The sequence below is a fragment of the Dermacentor andersoni genome, chromosome 8, assembly GCF_023375885.2.
Source record: "Dermacentor andersoni chromosome 8, qqDerAnde1_hic_scaffold, whole genome shotgun sequence".
NCBI classification, from domain to species: Eukaryota; Metazoa; Arthropoda; class Arachnida; order Ixodida; family Ixodidae; genus Dermacentor; species Dermacentor andersoni.
Window position 1 is genome coordinate 69,032,933 of NC_092821.1, and position 23,293 is coordinate 69,056,225.

The 23,293-nt window shown below is 47.0% G+C and overlaps 1 protein-coding gene across 1 annotated transcript; it reads left to right on the plus strand.

Annotated features, from left to right (window-relative positions):
• The first annotated feature begins 216 nt into the window (after nucleotides 1-216).
• Nucleotides 217-21,512, plus strand: LOC129386828 (uncharacterized). Its single transcript, XM_055075078.2, has 4 exons — nucleotides 217-584; nucleotides 17,588-17,798; nucleotides 19,552-19,705; nucleotides 21,250-21,512. The coding sequence occupies exons 1-4, from the start codon at nucleotides 554-556 to the stop codon at nucleotides 21,418-21,420; spliced, it is 567 nt and encodes a 188-aa protein (XP_054931053.2). The 5' UTR covers nucleotides 217-553; the 3' UTR covers nucleotides 21,421-21,512.
• The last annotated feature ends 1,781 nt before the right edge of the window (nucleotides 21,513-23,293 follow it).

Below are 23,293 nucleotides of genomic sequence, written 5' to 3' on the forward strand. Positions count from 1 at the left end.
TAAATCTGACCTTGAAGCTCAGCCATGGTCAAACTGGGACTTAGCCTGCCACTACCGGTGGGTGCTGCATACGCCACGTGCACCCCCATATCTTCAAAGAAATCTGCGATGTGGACAATGTGCACGAGTGCTGATAGCTTCGGATGCGCTGTGCTTTCGCCGCTTAGTTCGCGTTGAAGCGAGACGTCGCGTGAAGGTCAATTCGCTCGCTGCTGCTGCCGTACCGGGCAGCGTCTGTGTGTTGTCTCGTGGTGCAATTGCAGGGGCGGTAGTTGCTGACAGCGCTGAGCAGCGTTTCTGTCCTTTTCCAAAGCAAGCAAGACCGTGCTATCGCTCGACAAACTTGGTTTAACCGCGTTGAAACACGGCAATTTTTTCCCTTCTCCCAGGTGAATCGTACGACGAAGAGCTGACGCCTCTAGAAGGCAGCGGTGCAGCAAACCAGGCGCCGAGTGCTGCAGTTGGGCAGCCAGCCTCAATACTAATTGCGTCGCCACCCGCAACGCAGCCGACCTATGGGCCGTCCTCCAGCGCAAGATCGTCCACGAGAACGATGCCCTCGCAAATGACACCGACGAGCAATCGTGAGCGTTCGCTTTTCACCGCGCGTTTTTAGCTCCGCGTACGGCCTTGCAAGGGCAACCTCAACGAGTATTGTTAATATTAGTGAAAGCTTCTTCACTTGCTCACCGCCATTATCAGACATTGTTACATTGTTTAGAAAGGCACAACGCATTAAGACCAACTAAATAGGACCAACGCTTGTTCTTTGCAGCTCATGCTTGCGTCTTCGTCTTGCTCAAAGTAATGCAAAACTATTGATAGCTGAATCACTACCTATCGACGGCGAGAAAACAAAAATTTACGCAGATCCCACGCACTGTGGGAATCGATGTAAGCAAACGTTTTTGTGCTGTTTGCATTGATTCACGATAATTAGCGGTAATGTTGACGGTGAATGTTTAATTTTCTCAACGCCCAGTCGAGCACTAGAGTGCTGAGTTGACGTAAAAAACTACCTTGCATGCACCACTGCCGTTTGTCTGCTACTACACAGATCACACAGGGAGAGGTGTTTCGTTTGCTTGAGGCATTGTTGTGCGCCATATTTCATAACCTATGAGAGGGTTGAGCATTCTCATTGCCTCGCATGGCACATCGCATAGTAGGAGAAGTAGTAAACTTTAATTCAATTATGGGGCTGTATGTGCCAAAACTACAATCGGATTATGAGGCATGCCGTAGTGTGGCGGACTCCGGTTTAATTTTGACACCATTTTCACACCACCTTCACGTGTCCCTGAATCTAAGTGCATGAGCGTTTTTTATTTCGCCCCTGTCGAAATGAGGCTGCCGCGGTCGGCATCAAGTCCGCCACCTCGAGCAATGACATAGCCGCAAAGCTACCGCGGGGGCACAGGACTGTTGATGCGACGTGTGACCGCTTCCGTATGTCGCCTAAACCCTTCGATCGGCCTTAAATTTTATTTATTTATTTATTTATACATACTGCAGCGCAATTGGCGCTATAGCAGGAGTGGGTTAAGAAAAGGTATAGAAAATGCATTGGAGTATACAGCGGTAAACACAAGTGAACACTTTTAAAGAACACTAATGAAAGGAAAATACAGAAACAATCACTAGTGAACACTTTTACAAAAGAGCACTGATGAAAGAAAATACACAAGTAGTTATACAAATGCCAGGCATGGGTGAGCACGATTATGCATCTGGAATGGCGGTTGCAAAAATTTGGGATCAGCATGAGCGAATGGACCCAGGTAATGAATTCCAGTCTTCGATTGAGCGGGGAGAATAGCTGAATTTGAACATGTTAGTACGTGCGTAGTAGGGTGTCAAGTTTAGGTCATGATGTCTTCTCGTTGATGATCCCGGCGCGAAGTTAATGTAATTATCATTTGAGAGCCTAACTAAAGAATTGACAGTGCAATGCAAGAATTTTAATGATTCGACACGGCGACGAGAAGAGAGCGTGTTTAGGTTCAAGGAAGAAAGTGCTGAAGAGGGCGATAAGTTGCGATCGTAACGATGACATATAAATCGCACAGCTTTTTTCTGTATAGCCTCTAGTTTATTAATCTCTAACTGCTTATGCGGACTCCAAACTATAGATGCATAATCAAGAACAGGGCGGATTAGAGATCTATACATTAGTAACTTTGTGTCTTTAGAAGATCGGGTTAGCGTTCGCCTCAAGTAACCTAATTTTTTTAGTAAATATAGCGGCTCTGCTTCTAGACTCCCTGCGTAAGTTGTCCGCTTGACATATTTGGATGATCTTTATTTTTCAGGAACAACAGAAACGTACCGTACGGTACCTTGAAGCTTAAGTTTATCCCGTTTCTCTTTAACCGCTGTCGTGCCTAGTAGTAGCGTTTATTTCCTTTCTTAGGTCACCTTTTCTCCAGGAAGGTATTGTGCACATTCGACGCGGTGCAAACGTCAAACGAGTTTCTCGCGTCTCCTTTCTTCTCTGCCATGTTCCTTCCATGTACATACACGCTCTGAACCATCCCCGACGTAGCCTGCAAGAAAAGAGGTCTACGTTCTCGCAGCGCACGCGTCACTGAGGGCTGCAGATGGATACCTCTGCGTGTAATGGCCATGGAGTTTTCACATGGTAAATAGTTTTCCGCGCCGTTAGTATAAGGTCACGTGACATGTTTCACCAGTGCCTGGAGCTAAACACCTAAGGAGTTGCTTCGTCGTATGCGTCAAGTGGAGTTTGGGCACACCGCAAGCAAACAACCAAGAACCATACGCAAGCAACAGCAAATGCTTAGAATGCTGGAGAGCGAGCCAAAACTACACAGCCTCAGTCGCCGATCCCGGCCATGGCGGCCGCATTTCTGTGGGGGCCAAGTGCGAAAACACCCGTGTACTTAAGTTTAGTTGCATGTTAAAGAACCCCAGGTGGTAAAAATTTCCGGAGTCCCCCACTACTCCGTGCCTCATAACCAGATCGTGGTTTTGGCACGTAAAGCCCATAATTTATTTTTTTTCAGTCGCTGATGTGGCTGTGAGGTATACTTGTGCGCTCTCGGAACTTCGGTATAAGCAGAACGCATGCTCCGAGTCTCTGTATGTGTGTAATTTCTAAGAGTGCAGAGCGAGACAAGTGACATTAAGTTGGACGTATAACTGTTTACTTACACGGGAAAAGAGCCGCAATAAATAGGTGCGTTCGCGTTGCACCAAATACTAATTACAGTTCTAGACTCGAAAATAGAGGAAAAAAGAACTAATTTTGTTGGTCTCGTGTCAGATATTTAGTTTTGAGTACCAGCAAGCGACAGGCTTAGTTACTATTTTCACAGAAATAAGAAATGTTTCGTTTTAATCTGCAAAAAAAAACTTTTAAAAATGCAATAACTGAATGTCACTAATGCTTAGTTATCGCAAAGCTTTTGGCAATATCGCTAGCTAACAACTACAAAGCTGTCGATAGCACTACCACTAGCAAATGTTACTAAGCTGTTTTAATGGTAACGATAGTAATACCAATAGTAATCAGTAATATCGAAAACATTTCAGACACTTCCTTTCTGAAGCTACCACAATACCATCGTGAATCCTTTCGATATTCTAGAATGTCTAAAGACAAACTGCCAATATTACGGAGTTGGTGAAAGTTTTGCATTACCGCTTCCTCAGATAAATGTTTCATAAAAACGTAAATGAGGTCCACCCAAACAAAGCCGCGCTCGCTGACCGCTGTCCTCGCTCTTTCTCAGGCACCGTCTAATATTAAGAGAGCCGAAAAAAATTAGATAAGCAAGGAGGGCAATCTGAGTATAATATTAGGTTTGCTACTCTTGATTAACGATAGAGAATAAGGAATTGTTGTCAGCGACGTCTATCGTAGGCATCATGTGTTTGCAACTTTCGCATATTCAAGTTCAACAAATTTGTTTTTTAGGTTTTTCGTGATTGATTTCATTGAACGTTCCTGTCATTTTATGACATTGGTGGTTCAGATGCGAGGAAGTGGTACTTTATAAGTTGCCATATTTTTTCTTTCAATATTCAGCGACAAAGACCGCTCAGCTGTTGGTCAGTCGGGATGCTCTATAGGATTGACTGAATCATGTCCTTCGTGATATTTCAACCACCAAGCCAGGCTCACATTCGCAAAACTAGCAAAATGCACCATTAAATGCTGATTGTGTAGTTCAGTCGAAAGTTTCGGTTCCGTTTGCCATACCACTGGCTTCTCCATTGCCGAAGGTACCTATATATTTCCCTTATCCAAAGAAATCCGTGGGGAAAATTCATTTCTTCTCCCTGAATTATGCATAACAGACGAATTCCCTGAACACTCCACGTCTTCCAGGTTTCTCTAAGAGTACACACCTTGATAAAGCTGCCAGCCCCAGTTGGTAAAAATTCCGAGTCCACATCAACGGCGTGCGTCATGAATATATCGTAGTTTTTGGCACGTAAAACGCCACCATTGAGTATATATATATATATATATATATATATATATACGCACACTCTTTCTGTGGCTATGAAGGGAAAGCTACGGAGTCAAACCTCGCACAAGTGAGAGCGCTTCTGAAAGGAGTCCCCCGTTTTAATACACGCTAGTTTAGACTAGGAAAGGGAAAACATAAACACCTTATTAGCAAGAGCAAAATAAAACAGAGGGCACCGCTGCGTGTAAAGGTTCACTTATTTTGCGGTTTTTCCCTTCCGCGTCTGAGAAAACGCGAAACCGTCGCACGTGGAAGCTGCGCCGATGCAACCTCTTTTGCGGGCAACCAAAGCCACTGTCAAACGCTGCCCGACTACTTGGCGCGGTAACACGTGTGTAGGAGCCACGCGCCTGTAGCTTTCTCTTCATAGCTACTGAAAGTTGTCCGCGAGTACAGAAAAGAAAAGCTGTCCCCGCCTAGCGTGTCTCTTATAAGGCGGCATTGCACTGCCAACCATGGGGATGCCGGGTTAAGGATGGAGGTCTTTTATAAAACGTGTCCTGTTCTAAAATGCACTGAGAACAGTGCAAATAAAGCTGCCTTGGAATTGATTCTCTTAAATAAAATGTCTCCGTGTAATGCATATCGCAATATTGGTTGATCACATGTAGTATATACGAAGAAAACGGAAACGCAACTGAAACACACAATGAAAGCAAGGCACCTTGTCCAAATTTCGTCATACTTTCAGGAACTTACCCACACGTATGGTTGCTGCGTAAAATAACCATACACTCCACTGCGAGTCATCATCATCAGCGGCAGTTGCAGCAGTAGCGCGTTTAGTCTGCGATCCAAGACGAAGGTCTCCCCATGTGACCTCCGTACCGTGCCTGCTTATTTTACGATCTCGTTGCAGCACGTAATCATCTGCCGTACCCTACCGTCTTTTTCTTCCATTGGCATCCATTCTGATACACAGCCGATCACCTCGCATTACACGGCCTTTCCAAGTCGCCTTCTTACACTTAATGTAAACTAGACTATCGGCTACCCGCGTTTGCTCTCAAATACACACTGCTGTCTTCTTGCCTCCTGGTGTTCCGCGTGTAGTTTTTTGGAGATTTATAGCTGAGCGGGTTTATGGGCCAGCGGGCCCAGCGAGCGAGCGGGGACGGAAGCGGAGCGCCACACGAAAGGAAGATTTAGCTCTGCGATCCTTCGCTCGGTCGACGGAGTGAAACCCGTTGATAATTTGAAAGTAGCGACACCCTCCTCCTCCCCGCCACGCTTTCCTCCTCCCCGCCACGATTATCCTCGCGCGCCAGCTGCGCGTCCTGCGCACGGCACACTCTTTCTCCTTGGCTCCCGGACACTGGCCGCAGTATTCGGTGGAGGTGAATAACTTTGGGCCACTTGCGCGCTCCAGTGGTGTAGTAACTTTTTAAAACTGGTGATAACAGCATCGAGAATGCTGAAGGTAATGTTTATGACGAGGTTGGTTTCTCCTTAAAGCCGTATGAATGGGGTGTACTGACTTAAAAGTAGCTTTAAGGCGAGTTCTATACTTTAGAGCGTAGTGGAGCGCTTTTCTGTGCCACCTGTCGAACAAAGTTGGAGTTACTGTTAAAAGATCAGTACGCTCGCTTCAGGTTCTCCATCGCGGTCATCCACTTCAAACGGTCGCCAAACGGCCTCGTTGCTAAAACCTCTCGCAGGCTAGATATCGAGCAAATGGCGTTTAATCACGCTTTTCGTTACAACCGAGTTTGGCTGTATACAGCGGCCCTCTTCAATGGTGAAACACCTCCTGTGCATTTTCGCCTGCAGGAGAGCAAGCGCCACGTTCGAAGTCGACGCCGACAACACGCCGCTGTTCATGCTGGTGGTCGCCATGTTTATTTCGTAAAAACGTAGGTTACCAGGATACCAGCGAGCGAGTGGCCTGCTCCGCAAACACGCTGGCCGCCCCAGCGTGTCGCACGCGCGCAGTGGCGTCTCCGCTCGCCCGCTGATCTATCTATTTTTATTCGATCGCTCGTAGCGAAATTCCTTGTTTTCTTTTGAAACTTCTTTCTTATTTACATTTTTCCGGTCCAGTACGTTAGCTAGTATTGGCCTAGTGCGAAGCTTTGATTCTCAAAATTAACGCTAAGCTGCACGTCGTATAGCTTCGGCGCAAAGCTTCGTAGTCACGATTTATTACGACAAATATCGCGTCGTTCCAACTGACATCAGCAGCCCCGGTACTTATACATGTCGTTAGAAGTGAAAGTTGAGCTAGTTGAAACCTTGACATTGCATTTTGTTCCCAGCGCTTCTTAAAACACTGGAAATATGCGAGAATATCGAGAAGCGCTCCGCCGATCTCTTGACTTGCTTTAGTTCATATACGAACAGTGCCGTCATTGTGCATTACTTCGCATCACAGACCTTCTCGGCTCTTGAACCAGCCCCAAAAGATCCAGGACGCTTCACTTACACGACAGAACGTTACCATAAAAATCCTACAGGCAATGAAGCCAAGGAATACGTAAGGGTAATTAGCTGTGGTTGGAATTCAAATGTAGAAACTAATGAGTAAAACGGGAAATGAAAGCGGACGAAAAGTTAACTTGTCGCCTGTAGTAGAACTCGGTAACCTCCGCATTATATGTGCGTTGCACTACAAATTGTCATGCGGCGACGGCCATTAATCCGTCTGTAACTAGCAAGGACGACGCAACAGCATGATGGCCAGAACAAGAAGAACGATTGGTTTATTCAAGCATTTGATTATATAGGCGTGGGACCGTGCGCCGAGAGTATCTGCGCATTTAGGGTTCGCGGTCATGCTACAGTTGCCTTGTCGGATACATCCCTTTCCGGCAACAAACAAATTGCACACGTTCCTAAAAAGTTGTTGATCTGACCACAAGTAAGGATTATACAGACACTTGATTAAAAAGTTCGTCATAATGAAGACGTGTCGGTGGCTTCACGGTTCGGGTCGACGTTCTTAAATCTGGTGGTGGTACAACCGGGGTCGAAGGGTTGCCCATTGTCGGTGGTTGACGCTTGATTGCCTGCGAGGTTGGAGCTGTAGCTATTGAACGGTAACCAACGTCGTTGTCCGCTGGGGTGGTATCCATGTAGTCATCACTTGCCTCTAAAAGTCGTTCGCCGGTTTGCAGTAGGTGACGAGAGTTGCGCCTGAGGAGGTTCTGGTCCTCCGTTTTTACCAGGTAAGACCTTGGGTAGGACATACCCATCACTTCCCCGCAGGGGCGTCTGCGGAAGCAGGCGTTTGGTGTGTTGCGACACCACGGACCCGAGCACACGAGGGCTGGACCCTCCCGCGTGTAGCCGTGCGCGGCTTAGCCGTGTCTGGGGAAAGGGGGATCCTGGAGGTTGAGCTGATGCTGGGTGTTTGGACCGTTAAGGCCCCCCGGCGGAGGCAACACACCTCTTTGGCCTCTGCTTTACATAGACGGCACCCCCGGGCTGACCCACCCGGGGGAAATCGGCAGTCGCCTTTTCCTGTCTCTCTCTTCGCACATCTTCGTCTTTCCCTCTCACTTTTAGTCTTTCCTGTCTTCTTTTTCTTCTGATAACTTCCAACATTCCTGGCGGCGAGGGTTAACCTGGTGTGCTATGACCTACCTTGGTTATAACATATGTGGTTATAGCGACGATGTACAGTTGGCATGGTAGGTTTGCTTCACCGCATACCCTGCCGTGTCCCCTTGTTGGGCTCGGTGGTGGTTGACTGGCATCGTCGCTGAATACTCAACACATTTCATGGGCACTTCCAACCCCTTCTGTACCGATCGTCCCTCTAAAAGGGGGCGCACCGATGCTACGTTTCAGTTTTTTTTAAAAGGCACTCAGACTTTCCCGAAATTTCATGTTGTCCACAGTGACAAACCTGACAAGAAAGCAAGAACAATTTCACCATTCGTTGTCGCGAAGCATCTCGCAGAGACCATTGGAGGCGGCTATAACATCACCAAGCTGGCCAGTGGGGACCTATTACTAGAACTAAAAGACAAAGCACAACACGACAAGCTAACAAACCTTGTACAACTTGGAGATATCCCTGTCAGTGTGACAGCACACCGAACCATGAATACGGCCAAAGGCGTAATCTCTGACATAGACTTGATGGACTTGACCGACGAAGAACTCCTGGAAGGATGGAAGGATGAAAACGTAATAAGTGTACAAAGAATAAAGATTAGACGTGACAACAAGGAACTGCCAACTAAGCACCTGATTATTACCTTTGGCTCTAGCACGTTACCAGAGACATTAGAGACTGGATATACCAAAATCAGAGTACGACCGTACATCCCAAACCCTCGACGTTGTTTTAAATGCCAGAGGTTTGGTCATGCTTCCCAGAGCTGCCGAGGGCGGCTAACATGCGCGAAATGTGGCACCAATGACCACTCTGCAGATGACTGCAAGGCTGAGCCCCGTTGTAGCAATTGTAATGGTGGTCACCCAGCATATTCCCGATCATGCTCAGTCTGGAAGAAAGAAAAAGAAATAATTACAATAAAGGTAAAAGAAAACATAACTTTCAGAGAAGCAAGACAACGCATCTCACCAACATTTGCACAGAGCACATCTTTCGCCGAAGTGGTACGTCGGGGGGCAGTACCACAACGGCACTTGGCGGACGCCAGCGCCACGCATAGCGAGCGTGCTGCAACGCCACCCGCCCCCACGGTGGGAGCAGCGAAGGCTGCCCTACCTCTCCCGAATATGTCCACAGTGGAGGCCTCTACTGGTGCTGGCACCAGTCAGCCCAGCTCCGAGGTCAAGACAAGCCCACCAACCTCCAGGACGGTGGGCTCCAAGGCCTTGTCTTCCGAGACAAGGCCTCCACGGAAAAGACACCGCTCGCAAGAGCACGTGTCCAGTGCCTCTCAAGAGGCCATGGACACAACACCCAGTCAGAAGGCGCAGTTGACGCCTAAGGAGCGGCGCGACTTTGTCGACCGCTCCAGAAAAGACAAAACTCCAATTACAGGGCCTCAAAAGGGCGCTGTAAGCTAAACCAAGTTCATTCTCTTTGACACATAGTACAATATTTATTTTAATATGGATACACTAATTATTCAGTTGAATGTCAGAGGCCTGCTTTGCAACCTCGATGATGTCCAAGAAATCCTTAAAGAACTAACTCCAAAAGTGCTGTGTCCAAGAGACTCATTTGAAATCTAATCATAAACACTTTCTACGTCAGTATGTTATTTTTCGGAAGGATCGCGATGATGCCCTCGCATCATCCGGCGGCGTAGCCATCATAGCTGACAAATCTATAGCCTGTCAACACTTACGGCTACAAACACCCCTTGAGGCAGTAGCCGTTCGTGCTGTACTTTTAAAGGAACTGATAACCATTTGTTCTTTATACATACCGCCGCATTTTCAGCTTCACAAACAAGAATTCCAAACATTAATAGATCAGTTACCCGAACCATATCTTGTGCTTGGAGATTTAAATGCACACAGCAACCTATGGGACGACTCGCGCTGCGACGCGAGAGGTCGCCTGATTGAACAGTTCCTTTTTTCTTCAGGTGCATGTCTTTTGAATGGGAAGGAGCCCACGTATTACAATCTGGCAAACAAAACATACTCCTCAATAGATCTTAGCATTGCATCTCCAACTCTTCTACCTTACTTTAAATGGAAAGTTATTAAAAACCCTTACGGGAGTGACCACTTCCCTGTGGTTCTAAGCACACCAACCTCTAATGAATGCCTTCCACAACTACCTCGCTGGAGAACTGACTCAGCTGACTGGGAAAAGTTCAAAAATCTTGCTTCTTTATCCTGGGACGACATGTGTGCTTTAAGCATAGACGCTGCGGTTGAATATTTTACGGTTTTTCTCCTTGACACCTCCTCCAAATGTATCCCTGTAACAAGTGGATTGTCCACAAAGCGCCGTCTTCCGTGGTGGAACGACGAGTGTCGGAAAGCGCGAAAGAAGCAAAACAAGGCATGGGGTTTACTTCGGGATTCTCCGACAGTAGAAAATCTAGTCAATTTCAAGCAGGTCAAATCCCAGGGTCGGAGAACACGGCGACAAGCTAGAAGAGAGAGTTGGAGAAAGTATATATCGGGTATTAACTCATACACTGATGAAACAAAGGTTTGGAATAGAGTGAATAGAATAAAGGGTCGACCGCCTTACTCGCTGCCTTTGGTGAATACTCAAGGCGACAGCATGGAAGACCAGGCGAACTTTCTTGGCGCACATTTCGAACAGATTTCCAGCTCGTCGCACTACTCTGAAACATTCCAAAGATACAAAAGGCAAATAGAAAGACAACCATTAGAACGGAAAAGCAGAAAATGCGAGGCATACAATAGACCTTTTTCCATGGTGGAACTTCAGGCAGCACTAAATAGCTGCAACAAATCTGCCCCCGGTTCTGACTGCATCCTATATGAAATGCTAAAACACCTGCCGCCTGAAACACAAAAAACGCTTCTTTGTCTTTACAATTCTATATGGTCGTCCGGCCACATTCCCTCTGCTTGGAAAGAGGCCATCATAATTCCTATATTGAAATCGGGTAAGGACCCTTCTTTGGCAAATAGTTATAGGCCTATAGCATTGACGAGCTGCTTATGCAAAGTTTTTGAGAAGATGGTAAACAGTCGCCTGGTACATTATCTAGAAATTAACAAGAAATTAGACCCATATCAATGTGGCTTTAGAGAAGGCAGATCGACGACAGATCAGCTTGTACGCATGGAAATGTACATCAGGGAAGCGTTTGTCCACAAACAGCTTGGGTTATCAGTGTTTCTTGACATGGAGAAGGCGTATGATACTACGTGGCGCTTCGGGATCCTTCGTGATCTCTCTGCAATGGGTATTCGCGGCAACTTGCTGAGAATAACTGAAAGCTATCTCTCTGACAGGACATTTCGTGTTAGAGTTGGCAACGTGCACTCTCGACCATTTTTACAGGAGACAGGTGTACCGCAGGGTGGAGTACTGAGCTGTACGTTATTTATTGTTAAAATGAACTCCCTCCACACCGTATTGCCTCGCCCACTCTTCTACTCCATCTATGTGGATGATGTACAGATAGGGTTCAGGTCGTGTAACCTTAGCATTTGCGAGAGGCAGCTACAGCTTGGCTTGAATAGATTGTCAAAGTGGGCGGATGAGAATGGTTTTAGACTGAACCCCCAAAAAAGCACATGTGTCCTATTCTCAAACAAGAGAGGTGTACAACCAGAACCAGATATTAACCTTAAGGGAGAAAGACTAACCGTCAGCCTTGAACACAAATTCTTAGGTGTTATCCTGGACACAAAACTCAACTTCATTCCCCACTTAAAATATCTTAAAGAAAAGTGCCTGAAGACCATGAGCCTCCTCAAGCTGCTTTCTCGAACAACTTGGGGCAGTGACAGGAAGTGTCTGCTTAACTTATACAAGAGTCTCGTACAATCACGCCTCGACTACGGAGCCGTAGTGTACCACTCCGCAACTGAGAGTGCGCTAAAGATTCTAGACCCAGTTCACAACCTTGGTATACGACTGGCAACAGGCGCCTTTAGAACGAGCCCTGTTGAAAGTCTCTACGTTGAGTCCAACGAATGTTCCTTACATCTACGTAGAATATTCTTAACTTTTTCATACTACAATAAGGCTAAATCTGACACCGAACATCCATGCCATTCCATCGTTAGCGACCTGTCCGCTGCCACACTTTACCGTAACCGCCCACTTATTAGAACTCCTTTGAGTCTGCGCTTGGAAGCAATGGCAGAAAAAAGACATACACTTCCCAGAAAATATTCTAATGCCTCCCACTCGCCTTCCACCGCCTTGGGAATGGCAGACCATGGAGTGCGATATCTCTTTTGTCGAAATAACGAAACATGCACCTGAGGCACACATACGATCACACTTCCTCGAACTCCAAGCGAAGTACTGCTGTGCCGAGTTTTATACAGATGCTTCCAAATCATCTGCTGGAGTTGCGTATGCAGCACTTGGACCATTTTTTTCCACCTCCGGTACTCTAAATCCTAACACAAGTATTTTCACGGCTGAAGCGTACGCGATACTCTCAGCTGTAAAACACATCAGACAAAGAAATCTCAATAAGACCATCATCTTCACAGATTCATTAAGCGTAGTAAGAGCCTTAATGAGTTTTCGAAAACATAAGAACCCTGTTTTTAATGAACTATACACAGAACTATGCTTAGCATTAATATACAACCAAAACATCGTCCTATGCTGGGTACCTGGCCATAGGGGCATAAAAGGTAATGTAGCTGCTGACGAAAGTGCAACGTCAGTCGCCTTAAATGAAACGAATGTAAATGAGCCCCTACCAGCAACAGAACTTAAGCCCTTCTTACGCCATAAACTGAGGAAGTACTGGCAGGATCAATGGAATAAAGCAGAAGGTAATAAGCTACACGTTATCAAACCCAAATTAGGCAACTGGATATCCGATAGAACAGCAAGGCATAAGGAAGTGCTTCTTTGCAGATTAAGAATGGGACATACTTACGGCACTCACTCCTACCTTTTGACAGGAAGTGAACCTCCGACATGTACCAAATGTGGCAAGAGGCTTACAGTTATCCATGTCCTTATCCAATGCGCTGAAATAGAGGCAGAAAGAAAAAAATACTTTCCCTCCGCTTATCTCGAACATCTACCGTTACACCCAGCATTCTTTCTCAGCAATGATCCCCTTTTTACTTTTCAATCAGTGTTAAACTTTTTATTTGAAACTGACACCCTAAATGTGATTTGGCCTGGCTACTTGTAGCACGGCCTCCGCCTGGAGGTCGTAGCTGCAATGAAAACACGTATTAGAGCACGTGCCTCCCAGCCCTTGCCTTCAAGGCCTTGCTGAGGCACTAGTGCTAGAAACACTACATATTTTACTGATCGTCCCTCATCCCGAGAAACATCTATTGTCATCACAGAAACGATCAATCACTCTCATTTTTTTATACTTGAATTTTACGCACCTCAGAGCGAATAAATTTTAGGCCCTTTTACAGCCACATTGCACCATATGTATATTTTACACATTTTAGCGAATAGTTTTAGGCCACTATACAGCCGTGTATCATATACTCCCCACTATTGACAATCACATGTCATTGACAAGCACTGATCATCGACTTGGCGCTCTTTGGCCATATCTGGCCCTTGCGCCAATAAACTCCACAAATCAATCAATCATACCCATCACTTGAGCTTTTCGGGACCATGCAGCATCTCTGAGCCTCACAATGCTACCCTTTTGGAGAGGAGGCAAAGGCCTTCTAGCTGGTTTTTGACTGCTTATTGACGTCGGTCACAGTCACAGCACTGAAATCCGGTAGGTGGGCACGAATGCGCCTTCCTTGGAGGAGTTCACCAGGGAATCGCCCGTCCTTCAATGGGGTAGTGCGGTAAGCCAGCAGGCCCAACCAGAAATCATCCCCCAAGTCTGCAGTTTTCTTCAAGATTCGCTTCACAATCTGCACACCTTGTTCCGCAAGCCCGTTAGACTGCTGATAATGAGGGCTGGATGTGACGTGTGTAAAGTCAAATTTCCTTGAATATACAGCAAATTCATAGCTACAAAATTGCGGACCATTATCAGTACATACTTCAACTGGCACGCAATATCTTGCAAAGATAGCACTTAGGACTGCAATAATTGATCGACCCGATGTGTCTGGCAGTTTCTGGAAAGTTTGATAAGGATATCAAAAACAACTATGTACGAGTCTCCCGCAAACGAAAAACATGTGTGCCCCAACTCTATCATGCACAACATGACACGGGTCGCATTTAAAGCGGTTCCTGCGGCTGTTTGTGAGCGTACTTGCGGCATGTAGGACACATTTGCAGCATAGAAGTGATCGCAGCGGTGAGCCCAGGCCAAAATACGAGACGTCTGGCTCCGTCCTTGCATGCCGAGATGACCTGCGTGAATTCTTCGCAGCATTGTTTGACGCATTCTTTACGGAATAGCCACTTTCGGTGCCTTGAAAGTTTTTTGTTGACAAATGAGAGTTCTTGCTCAAAAGAACTGCGGTCACCTTGTACCGGTAGCCCCAGCGACAAACTAGTGATTACAGACTGCAGGTAGCTGTGACAAGCAGTTGCCGCTTGCAGTTCTTTCTGCGTTGCTGCCGTGACTCTGTTGCCTAGTAGCTGGAATGTGTGAACTTCGACGTCGTCCGTGGCACCGGCCTTGTCTTGGTTGTCAGCAGTTGAACGGGACAGTATGTCAGCGAGCACAAGGTGCTTCCCAGGAATATACTGCAAGGTGAAATCATACTAGAACAATCTCAAAGAGTCCTTGAAGACGAGGCGGCATGTCAGCGCCTTCCTTTTAAGCAATTGACAAAAGTGGCTTGTGGTCCGTTTCGATCGTCACTTTCCTCCCACAGAGGAATTGACGAAATTTTTCGCATCCGAAGCAAATTGCTAGAGCCTCGTTTTCTATCTTAGCACGACGATTTTCTGCTTCAGTCAAGACTCGATTGCGTAAGCTACGGGCCGCCACTCATTGTGGCGCTGCAAAAGAGCGGCGCCGACGCAGTTCTGCGATGCGTCGCAATACAACTTGGTTTGCCGTCGCGGGTCAAAGACTGCCAACACGGGCGCGGTGGTCAAAATTTGCGTAACGCTTTTCCACTCTTTGGCGTGGTTTTCCGTCCACTAAAACTCCGTGCCGGCTTTGATAAGAGTTCTAATAGCGCCGTTCTTTCAAATAGCTGCGGCACGAACTTGCCAATGTAGTTCAACACACCAGGCATACGGTGAACATCGACCTTGCATGTTGTCATCGGGCATTTGAACCAAACTTCTAACGAGCCCTGCGTTTGGCGATATGCCTTTCTCGCCTATGATATCACCCAGAAAGCGTAGCTCTCTTACGCCAAACTTGCACTTCCGAGGAAAAAGCGTTAACCCAGCTGTTTCAGCGGCTTTCAAGACAGCTACCTAGCGCTTATCGTGCTCTTCCTTCGTTGAGCCCCAGATCAGGATATCATCTATATAAGTAAGCACGCCAGGTAAAACGTCAAATATCTAGCAAAGCGTCTGCTGAAACACCTCAGGTGCGGACGACATACCAAAGGGTAGCGTTAAGAAGCTGTATCTGCCGAAAGGTGACGCGAACGTACAGATCTTAGACGTTTTCTCGTCCAGGGGCACCTGATGGAATCCGGCGTTTGAATCGCGACAGCTAAAATAGGTAGCTCCTGTTAGTCGTGCTTCCATGTCCTCGCGCCTCCGTAAGGGGAAGCGTTGCCTCTTGACATACATGTATACTAGACTAGAAGACTAGAAGGCTTATCCAGTCTGTGGGCTCCCATTTGCTCACGATGACTGCCGCACGTGTCATTCGCTAGAGTGCTTTTTCCAGAGGTTGCTGTAAGTGGAACTATACGGGCCGGCTGAACGACCGGAACAAACGCCTGGTTCCAGGAGCATGCTGTACGGAGTCTCTTCAAGCAGCCCAACGCTTAGAATACGTGGCTCAAATCTTTCAAAAGTTCATACCCAGGGGAGGCATTCACAGTGTCCACCGAGCGTTGAATCAACCCGAGCGCCTCACTGGCATCGATTCCTAGCATGGCTTGACGCCCATTCTTTACGACGAAAAATTGATGCTAATCGCGGTGGATCCAACGGACACTTTCTGCGACGTTGCTCCGTAGCTTGAAATTACACCCTCGTTATATGCTCGCAGCACTGAGCCGGTAGGTTGTAATGCTTCTTTGGCTCGAAGCTTACGGTATGTTCAAGATGGCAGCAAGCTTGCCTGCGAACCTGTGTCCACCTTGAACGTAACTTCACGGCAACTTACACGTGCTTTACCTGTCCAGTCCTTCCTGTCACCATTTTCGGAGCTTATTTCAAGAATCTCAAAGTCATTCTCGTCGACTGTACCGACTTCACTGACGGCGTTCGACTTCCGGCAACAACTTGCAAAGTGGTTGAACTTGCGGCAAGAATGCCATATCTTACCGAACGCTGGACACTGTTCAGGCCTATGTTTACTGTCGCATTTCCTGCAGCAGTACACTTGATTATCGCTACACTGCTTTTTTATCGTGTTGCTGTTTTCGTTGACACTGTGCGACTTGAAATATAGTCAACGCAGTCTTCCGACGTATTCCAAACTTGGATCCTTAGTGCCGCCGATTCTGCAACCTTGCACAATTCTTCAGCGTTTGGTAGGGTTAAGTCTCCCTCTGCGAGCATTCTTTCAGGAAGCTTTGGGTTGTTCGTACCAAACACAATTTGGTCTCTAAACAGTGAATCGTGCTGATCCCCAAAATTGCACTGGGTTGCCTGTTTCTTTAAGTCGCGCACAAATTTCTCAAAAGGTTCCTTCTCCACCTGGCTCCTTGTACGAAATAAATATATTTAATGAATTGCGTGGCTCACCTCGGAGAAGTAAGCATCGAACTTCTGCACCACAGTTCCGTAGCTTTCGTTGTTTTCACCGGGGCCGTACTGGAAATTGTTGAAGATGTCGAGCGCTTCGTCTCCTGCGAAGCTCAGCAAGAGCGCAGCTGTTGAAGCATCACTTGTCGGGGCCTTCTCTACTGCCGTTGCTTGCAGATACAGCTCGAACCTTTCCTTCAAGCGCTGCCGATTTCCTGATAGGTTGCCCGACAGACGCAAAGGCTCCGGCATCTGAAGTAGGTCAATTCCGTGCCGTTACTGCTGCGCTTCGGTCCGCGGCGGCCACTTCTGACACCATGTAACTAGCAAGGACGACGCAACAGCATGATGGTCAGAACAAGAAGAACGATTGCTTCATTCAAGCATTTGATTATATAGGCGTGGGACCGTGCGCCGCGAGTGTCTGTGCATTTAGGGTGCGCAGTCATGCTACAGTTACCTTGTCGGATACACCGTCCTCTATCTTGGGCATCTATGTGTACCAGATCTAGCCCTGGGAGTTTTAGGGAGCGCCACTCTGGGCCATAGCGGGTGGATGCGGAACATCGGTATTTGCCCCATGGCGTTATGTGACATGTGGACTTGAGAGAGCAGGCATGCAGCTAATGAACCCTAGCATGCTAGCTAATGGCAACGAGGCTGCCAGATACCATATAACTTTGTTCAATACACCACGACACTTGTGCAGAATGGCCAAGGAGCCCGCTGATCTGCACCGTCAGCGTAAAGTTCACGAATGTCAGCAGAATTCCGGGCGATGGGCTGTGCGACTTCATCTTTTACGAGTCGTTTTACCTGAAGAACAACCCGACCGGCTGGAGCGACTCAGGCCTGGACCACTTCCTGAGGCTCAGCAAGAACATGCGCAGGACGGACGTTGGCGCCTCCTTCTCTCCAGTGTGAGTGTCGCCAGACTTACCAAGCAATAGATGTGTGTCTCTTGTTCGGTATACCGTGAAGAGCAAGCGACTCCATATCTGAGTGAGTGCGGAGATTTCCGATTCTGCTTCCTCTGAAATTCCAATCCTTGCTTGTTTACTGCGCTTTCGAACTGAATATATATCAGAGTTCACGAAAGAAGTTTTAATAAGTATCGGTAATGTATCACGTTTGAAATACGAGGGCATGCGTCGCGATAAGCTCGCAAAAACACCTGTTTTTAATAGTGCAAGAAAGTCGCAGTTTCGCTCTCGAAAGGTGAAGCATCGATTGCTATAGAAAATTAGTGGACAGATCTACGAAGTAATGATAATAGTGGTTTTATCGGCCGTTTAAACTTGTAAGCACAGACACACTAACTAAATTGACAAGCATGGTGTCACGCGCGCACGAGCAAGCATGAACACATCTCACTCGACGACCGCGTAAACTCGCTGTCAGAGCGCTGGAGCGAGGAAGCGCGGCAGCAGCAGCGAGCGAATTTACTTTCGTGCTGCGCCTGGCATCAACGCGAACTCAGCCGCGGAAACAGCTCGCAGTGGACTCTGTACCAGTCGCAGGTCGCTTTCAAGATACAGCGCCCGCGGTGCGCGAAATATCTGGGAGGCTATGTGTGGGAACTTGCGTCAGAACCACTAACGACCAGGTTCACAGGTTGACTGCTAAAGTGCCTTTTAAATGCTGTTATTAAGAGAATGAGAAGATTAGCAGTATTACCAGCAGCATTGTTAATACTTATTCGATATATTAGTCATACAGTATAACCAACTTTGCTTGAGCAAAATTTCATTGCGGTTGCGCCTTTAAAGGGACAGTGTCAACGTGGAATGTTATACTATTTCAGAAATCTCACAGCGCCTGTTTCGTGCCCTGAAATGCCTAAGTTTTAGATGAATCGCGTTTCAAGAGTCCACATACCTTTAGCGCAATTCAAGTCGCGTGCCCCCAAGGGGGAAGTGGTGACGTTGCATGCGCCATCCCCGCCCTCTATTTGCTGCCGTCGTTGAGTAAAATGGCGCCCGACAGGCGGCGCTAGTTTGCGAAACGCAAAGGCGCGCCCTTGGAGAAACCGAGTCAAAGCAGAACGTTGTATTCGCCGCTGTAGCTGCTTTCGGTCAGGTGGCCTGAACCGTTCGGGTATCCTGCGACATCACACGGGCGTGGAATTGCCTGCCGCTTGCAGTTTTCATCAAGTTTCGCGAGTCAGTAGAACCAACGCATCACTACGCGTTAACTAAACAATTGAAACGCCAAAACGCGAGTGGCGCAGAGTGTCGACCGAAAAACGAAGCCTTTCCACCGGCCGCATTGATGTCAAGGGTAACGTCAGTGGGTTCGTTCTTCTAAGCATAGAATAGAGCTGATCAAGTGGCATTTTCTTCCGTCTTCTAATGCAATGCAGTTATCTTTTCATTACGAGAGGTTGAGCACTAGTGACAGAATTATAATGAGAAGTGCCTACGTCATCGGCCTAGTTCTTGAATGTCCCAGGTCAGTGGCAGAACCTGTCCTGCATTTACCTCAGTTTCTCGATTACTAAAACTTTGTTCGCAATATTATCGGCCCCTTAGACGCCCTCGAGCATTAATCCATCACTACATCTTGACTTAATCTTTGGCTTTACTATCACTTCAATTCAGCGGCTGCGAGAGTATCTTTCACGCACAATTTGTACCACGCTTGCGACGTCACTCTCCACCCTTGTACTTTCAGTGGGGACAGGCTCTTCTCCGACGCCCTCAGCGGTGACCTAAACGCCGCTGTAGACAACCTGCGTGGCCAAGGGGTGTACCATTTCGGCATGCTCAGCCTGTACGGCCGGTACATCTCATCGCCCAAGTTCTTCGAATGCCTCAGGATTCTACAGGTGCGGCATGCAAAACTATCAGCAATCGCAGAGACGACGAGAGCAACAGAATTTACGAAGACCCTCGGTGTTAGTACAGAAATACACGGACTGATTTATTTAGAGAAAGCCGGAGTGTCGGCCTCAACTATAGCTTGCTTTCCCTGGCGTTCTGCTCTGCACTGGGAAAGGGTGACGGAAAACGAAAGCGACGAGTGGTTGTGACCAATTAAAAAAAAAATGAGAGGTGCGTAACAACAAGTCTATCAAGTTCCGGTATATATGCAGCCGTTTGTCTTGTCCACTGGCTAGTAGAAAGGCAAGAGTTGCCTTATAATACTCGAGGCTGCACTGTTTGCGTCAGGCCAAGAACGCAATGTCATAGAGCGGTTTGCTGTCAGTGCGTGCGATTGAAGAGGCTAGCTAGGTGCACTAAGTAACAATAACTATGTTTAGCTCGATAAAAGAGCTATACAGCATTTTTTCATTGCAAAGGATTGGTAACAGGGGGCTATAAGAACCAATAGTATTTCTCTTGAATCTGGCACACAAATTTTGAAAAAAAAAACGATAGATGTTTAAAAATATGCTCATTTGGCCACCTGGCTTTTTTAGAATGCGACGCGAACAATCGTTGTCTACAGACAGTTCAGTGTAAGCATATGAGCGGATGTCTTGAAAATCCGTGACGTCAGGAGGGACTGGCACGCGAACGTCGATATGCCGCTGCCACCCGTATTGCCGTTTGGCTTCTTTTCTCGCTCGACCAAGCGTTCTCTCACCGTCAGAGTGACCTGTTCCTGGTATTTGGGAATAATACTGAAGTTTAATGTAATATGTCGTTTGTGTGCTGCTTTAACATTTGTTGCCGTAAAAGCGGTCCTTTTGCAAATTTACAGAAGAAAAAAAATAGGTTGAAGCAGGCATTACGAAATCCTTACTTGGAGCTTACCACTGTCGTTTAAAAGAAAGTGTACAATCATTGCATTCTACTAGTGCTAACCTATCGGGCAGAAACGTTGAGGTTAACAAAAAACCTCGATAACAACGTAAGGACGATTGAACGAGAAGTGTTAGGCGTATGGTTAAGAAACAGGAAGAGAGCGATGTGGATGAGATAGCAAACGGTGATAGCCGATATTCTAGATCGGTATCGCACCGACCTAATCGTACCGCCGCCGACCCATGTGAAAGCGTTCAACGAAAATCGGTGACGGATAAATCATGCCTGCGTTGTCGTCACATCTGCATCGACAAGCCTCTATCTTAGTCACAACTTTATGCAATTTATTTTATGGAATTTTTTTCTGGGTATCGCTAACAATTCCTAAAAATTAATAAATTTTCTCCTAGAAGCAATCTTCTATGCATGAACTAGTAAAACGTCGGCGCAGAATTGTTAGGGACCACCTTGGACAAAGCCGGTAGAAACGATCGAGGCAGTGCCTTTTGCTTTGTTTATTTAATATAATTTGTTCTCGCTTCTCTTTTTATTACGATTTGAAATTATACATGCTGCTGCGTACGCGCCTTTATTTTCCCAATCTTTAAACTCTTTTCTGCAGGATATCCGCGAGCACGTCAACTCGCAAGTACCTCCGAACATGCCCACTCCATTGTTGTACACTGTGGTGGGCGCACTCTTCGATGAACCGCTTCTTTATCAGAACATCGACAGATCGAAGCAAGTCGTTTGCCGTTACATTTCTAAACCGTCTGCGACATGGCGAGACTGAAGTTTCAGTGAACGGATAACAGCTTTTCTAACTTTTAGTTTAATAGCTAACCTCCTGTCTTTTTAAATAGCTTCTGTTAATATGTCTCGTAATAATTTAGTTCACATACTTAAACACAGCTTATAACAGTTCCTCTTCTCACATGCGTACAGGGTTAATGAATTTTGCTGTTGTTGTAATATTATGTTCTAACGCGTTTTTATTTGCCTATTCTCAATTCCAGTGTGTGCGTTGTTTTTTCTTTGATTTTTCTGTACGGCGTTCGTTATACTCTCCGTGCGCAAGATAAATTCTGCATTAAAATTCAACTACCGTTTGCTCCACCTGATTACACATGTTGCAACAAGATGTTGGTTATCCATAGGCATGCGGGCACAGCGCTGAGACCAGCCAAGAGGCGAATAATTGGGGCAGCAACAGCGCTTGTGTAGGTCCTTGTTAATAGTCCCTTGTCTGTTTCAGCGCTCTACTCGGTGTCATTACGATTTTTGATGAAATTAAGAAGTGTTGCGCTGCGAAACCCTACTGACCTTATTGTAGGTTTTTTCTAGGAACTACCGATTTGACTAAAACTTGTATCCAATATCACTGGACATGCACTCTTCAAAAAATTTCTCGACTAACAATACTAAAGTGTGGCAGAACTCGCTGGTATAGAGTTTTAGTCAAGAAGGTGAGAAACACCATAACCTCTCAGGCGGTAGTTAAGAGCTTATGAAGCAAACTTTGAGTAGAGCTGTTCGTTCCAGCGGCAGAATATCAAATAAGTGACCCTTGCAGGTGCAAAGACTGCTCGCCTCAAAGAAAGCACGAGAAGGAGAATGACAGGTGGCGACACCGCGTGCTGATGCGCGTGTCAGCTCTCCATGACGTCACAGATTCACAAAGACATTCAAATAGGAAGGTATAGCGGGGCGATGTGCTCGAGAATGAACGAGAGCAGGTACTCTATTAAAATATTCATCTGCCGGAAAGGCTCGAAATAGGAAAATGACGAGCCGTCAACCCTGACCTGTTCAGAGGTGAAATTTGCAATGGCAATTTGTCTTGCTTTGTCTTTTTTCTACCAACATTTAATTTAGAGTTTCGCTTCAATTCTGTGTACTCGCCTAATTTAGCGCTGAAATTTATACGAAAATGAAATTAAATATTCAGAATTTAACGTCCCAAAGTTACAGATTTGTTTAAGGACGCCGTAGTTGAGAGTTCTCGCCAAGGTTGGCGACCAAGGAAGCGTTGCACACGCCGGCTTGAGCGTCGTGCTGGCGGTGCTGCAGCCCCCAGCTGGCAGACACTTGGTGCCGACGCGAATGTGCCTTGTCAGAGGCACTGCTCGGGCTTGCGAGGCGGGATTGTAGCCCGGGCTCGAAGGTGGCTCTCCGTGCCACGGCACAGGTGTCGGCTGCCCAAGCCGGGAGGGCGCCTGCTGGGCTCTGCATAGCGGTTCGTGAGGCTGCAAGGCCAGCGCCACAGGTGTGGAAATTGTGCCCGCGAGTACTGCAATAAGTTCGCACGGCCGTGTCTTGCTTCTTGCTTCTGGAAATTGGATTAGCTCACTGCACGCAACGACATTGTGATATTGGCCGGATCCGGGAACACCGTCAACGCCCGTTACGAAGGGAATGGTCGCCGGCATCATCAACGATTCCCAGCACAGGATAATCACTGCACTGGCTCTCGCAAGTCTTTGGTCAGTGCACACACTGCATGCAAACGCGCTGAATCGTTAACGCGAGTGGCGAGATGGTGCTGCTCCCGAGCAGAAGCTCAGCTGGCGCAGACGGCCATGTCCATATAGGAGCCGGTGTACGCATTCCACCTTCTATGGCGAAGTCGACGGCGCAGCCACTGGTGCCCTGCGGTGGAGCAGTCT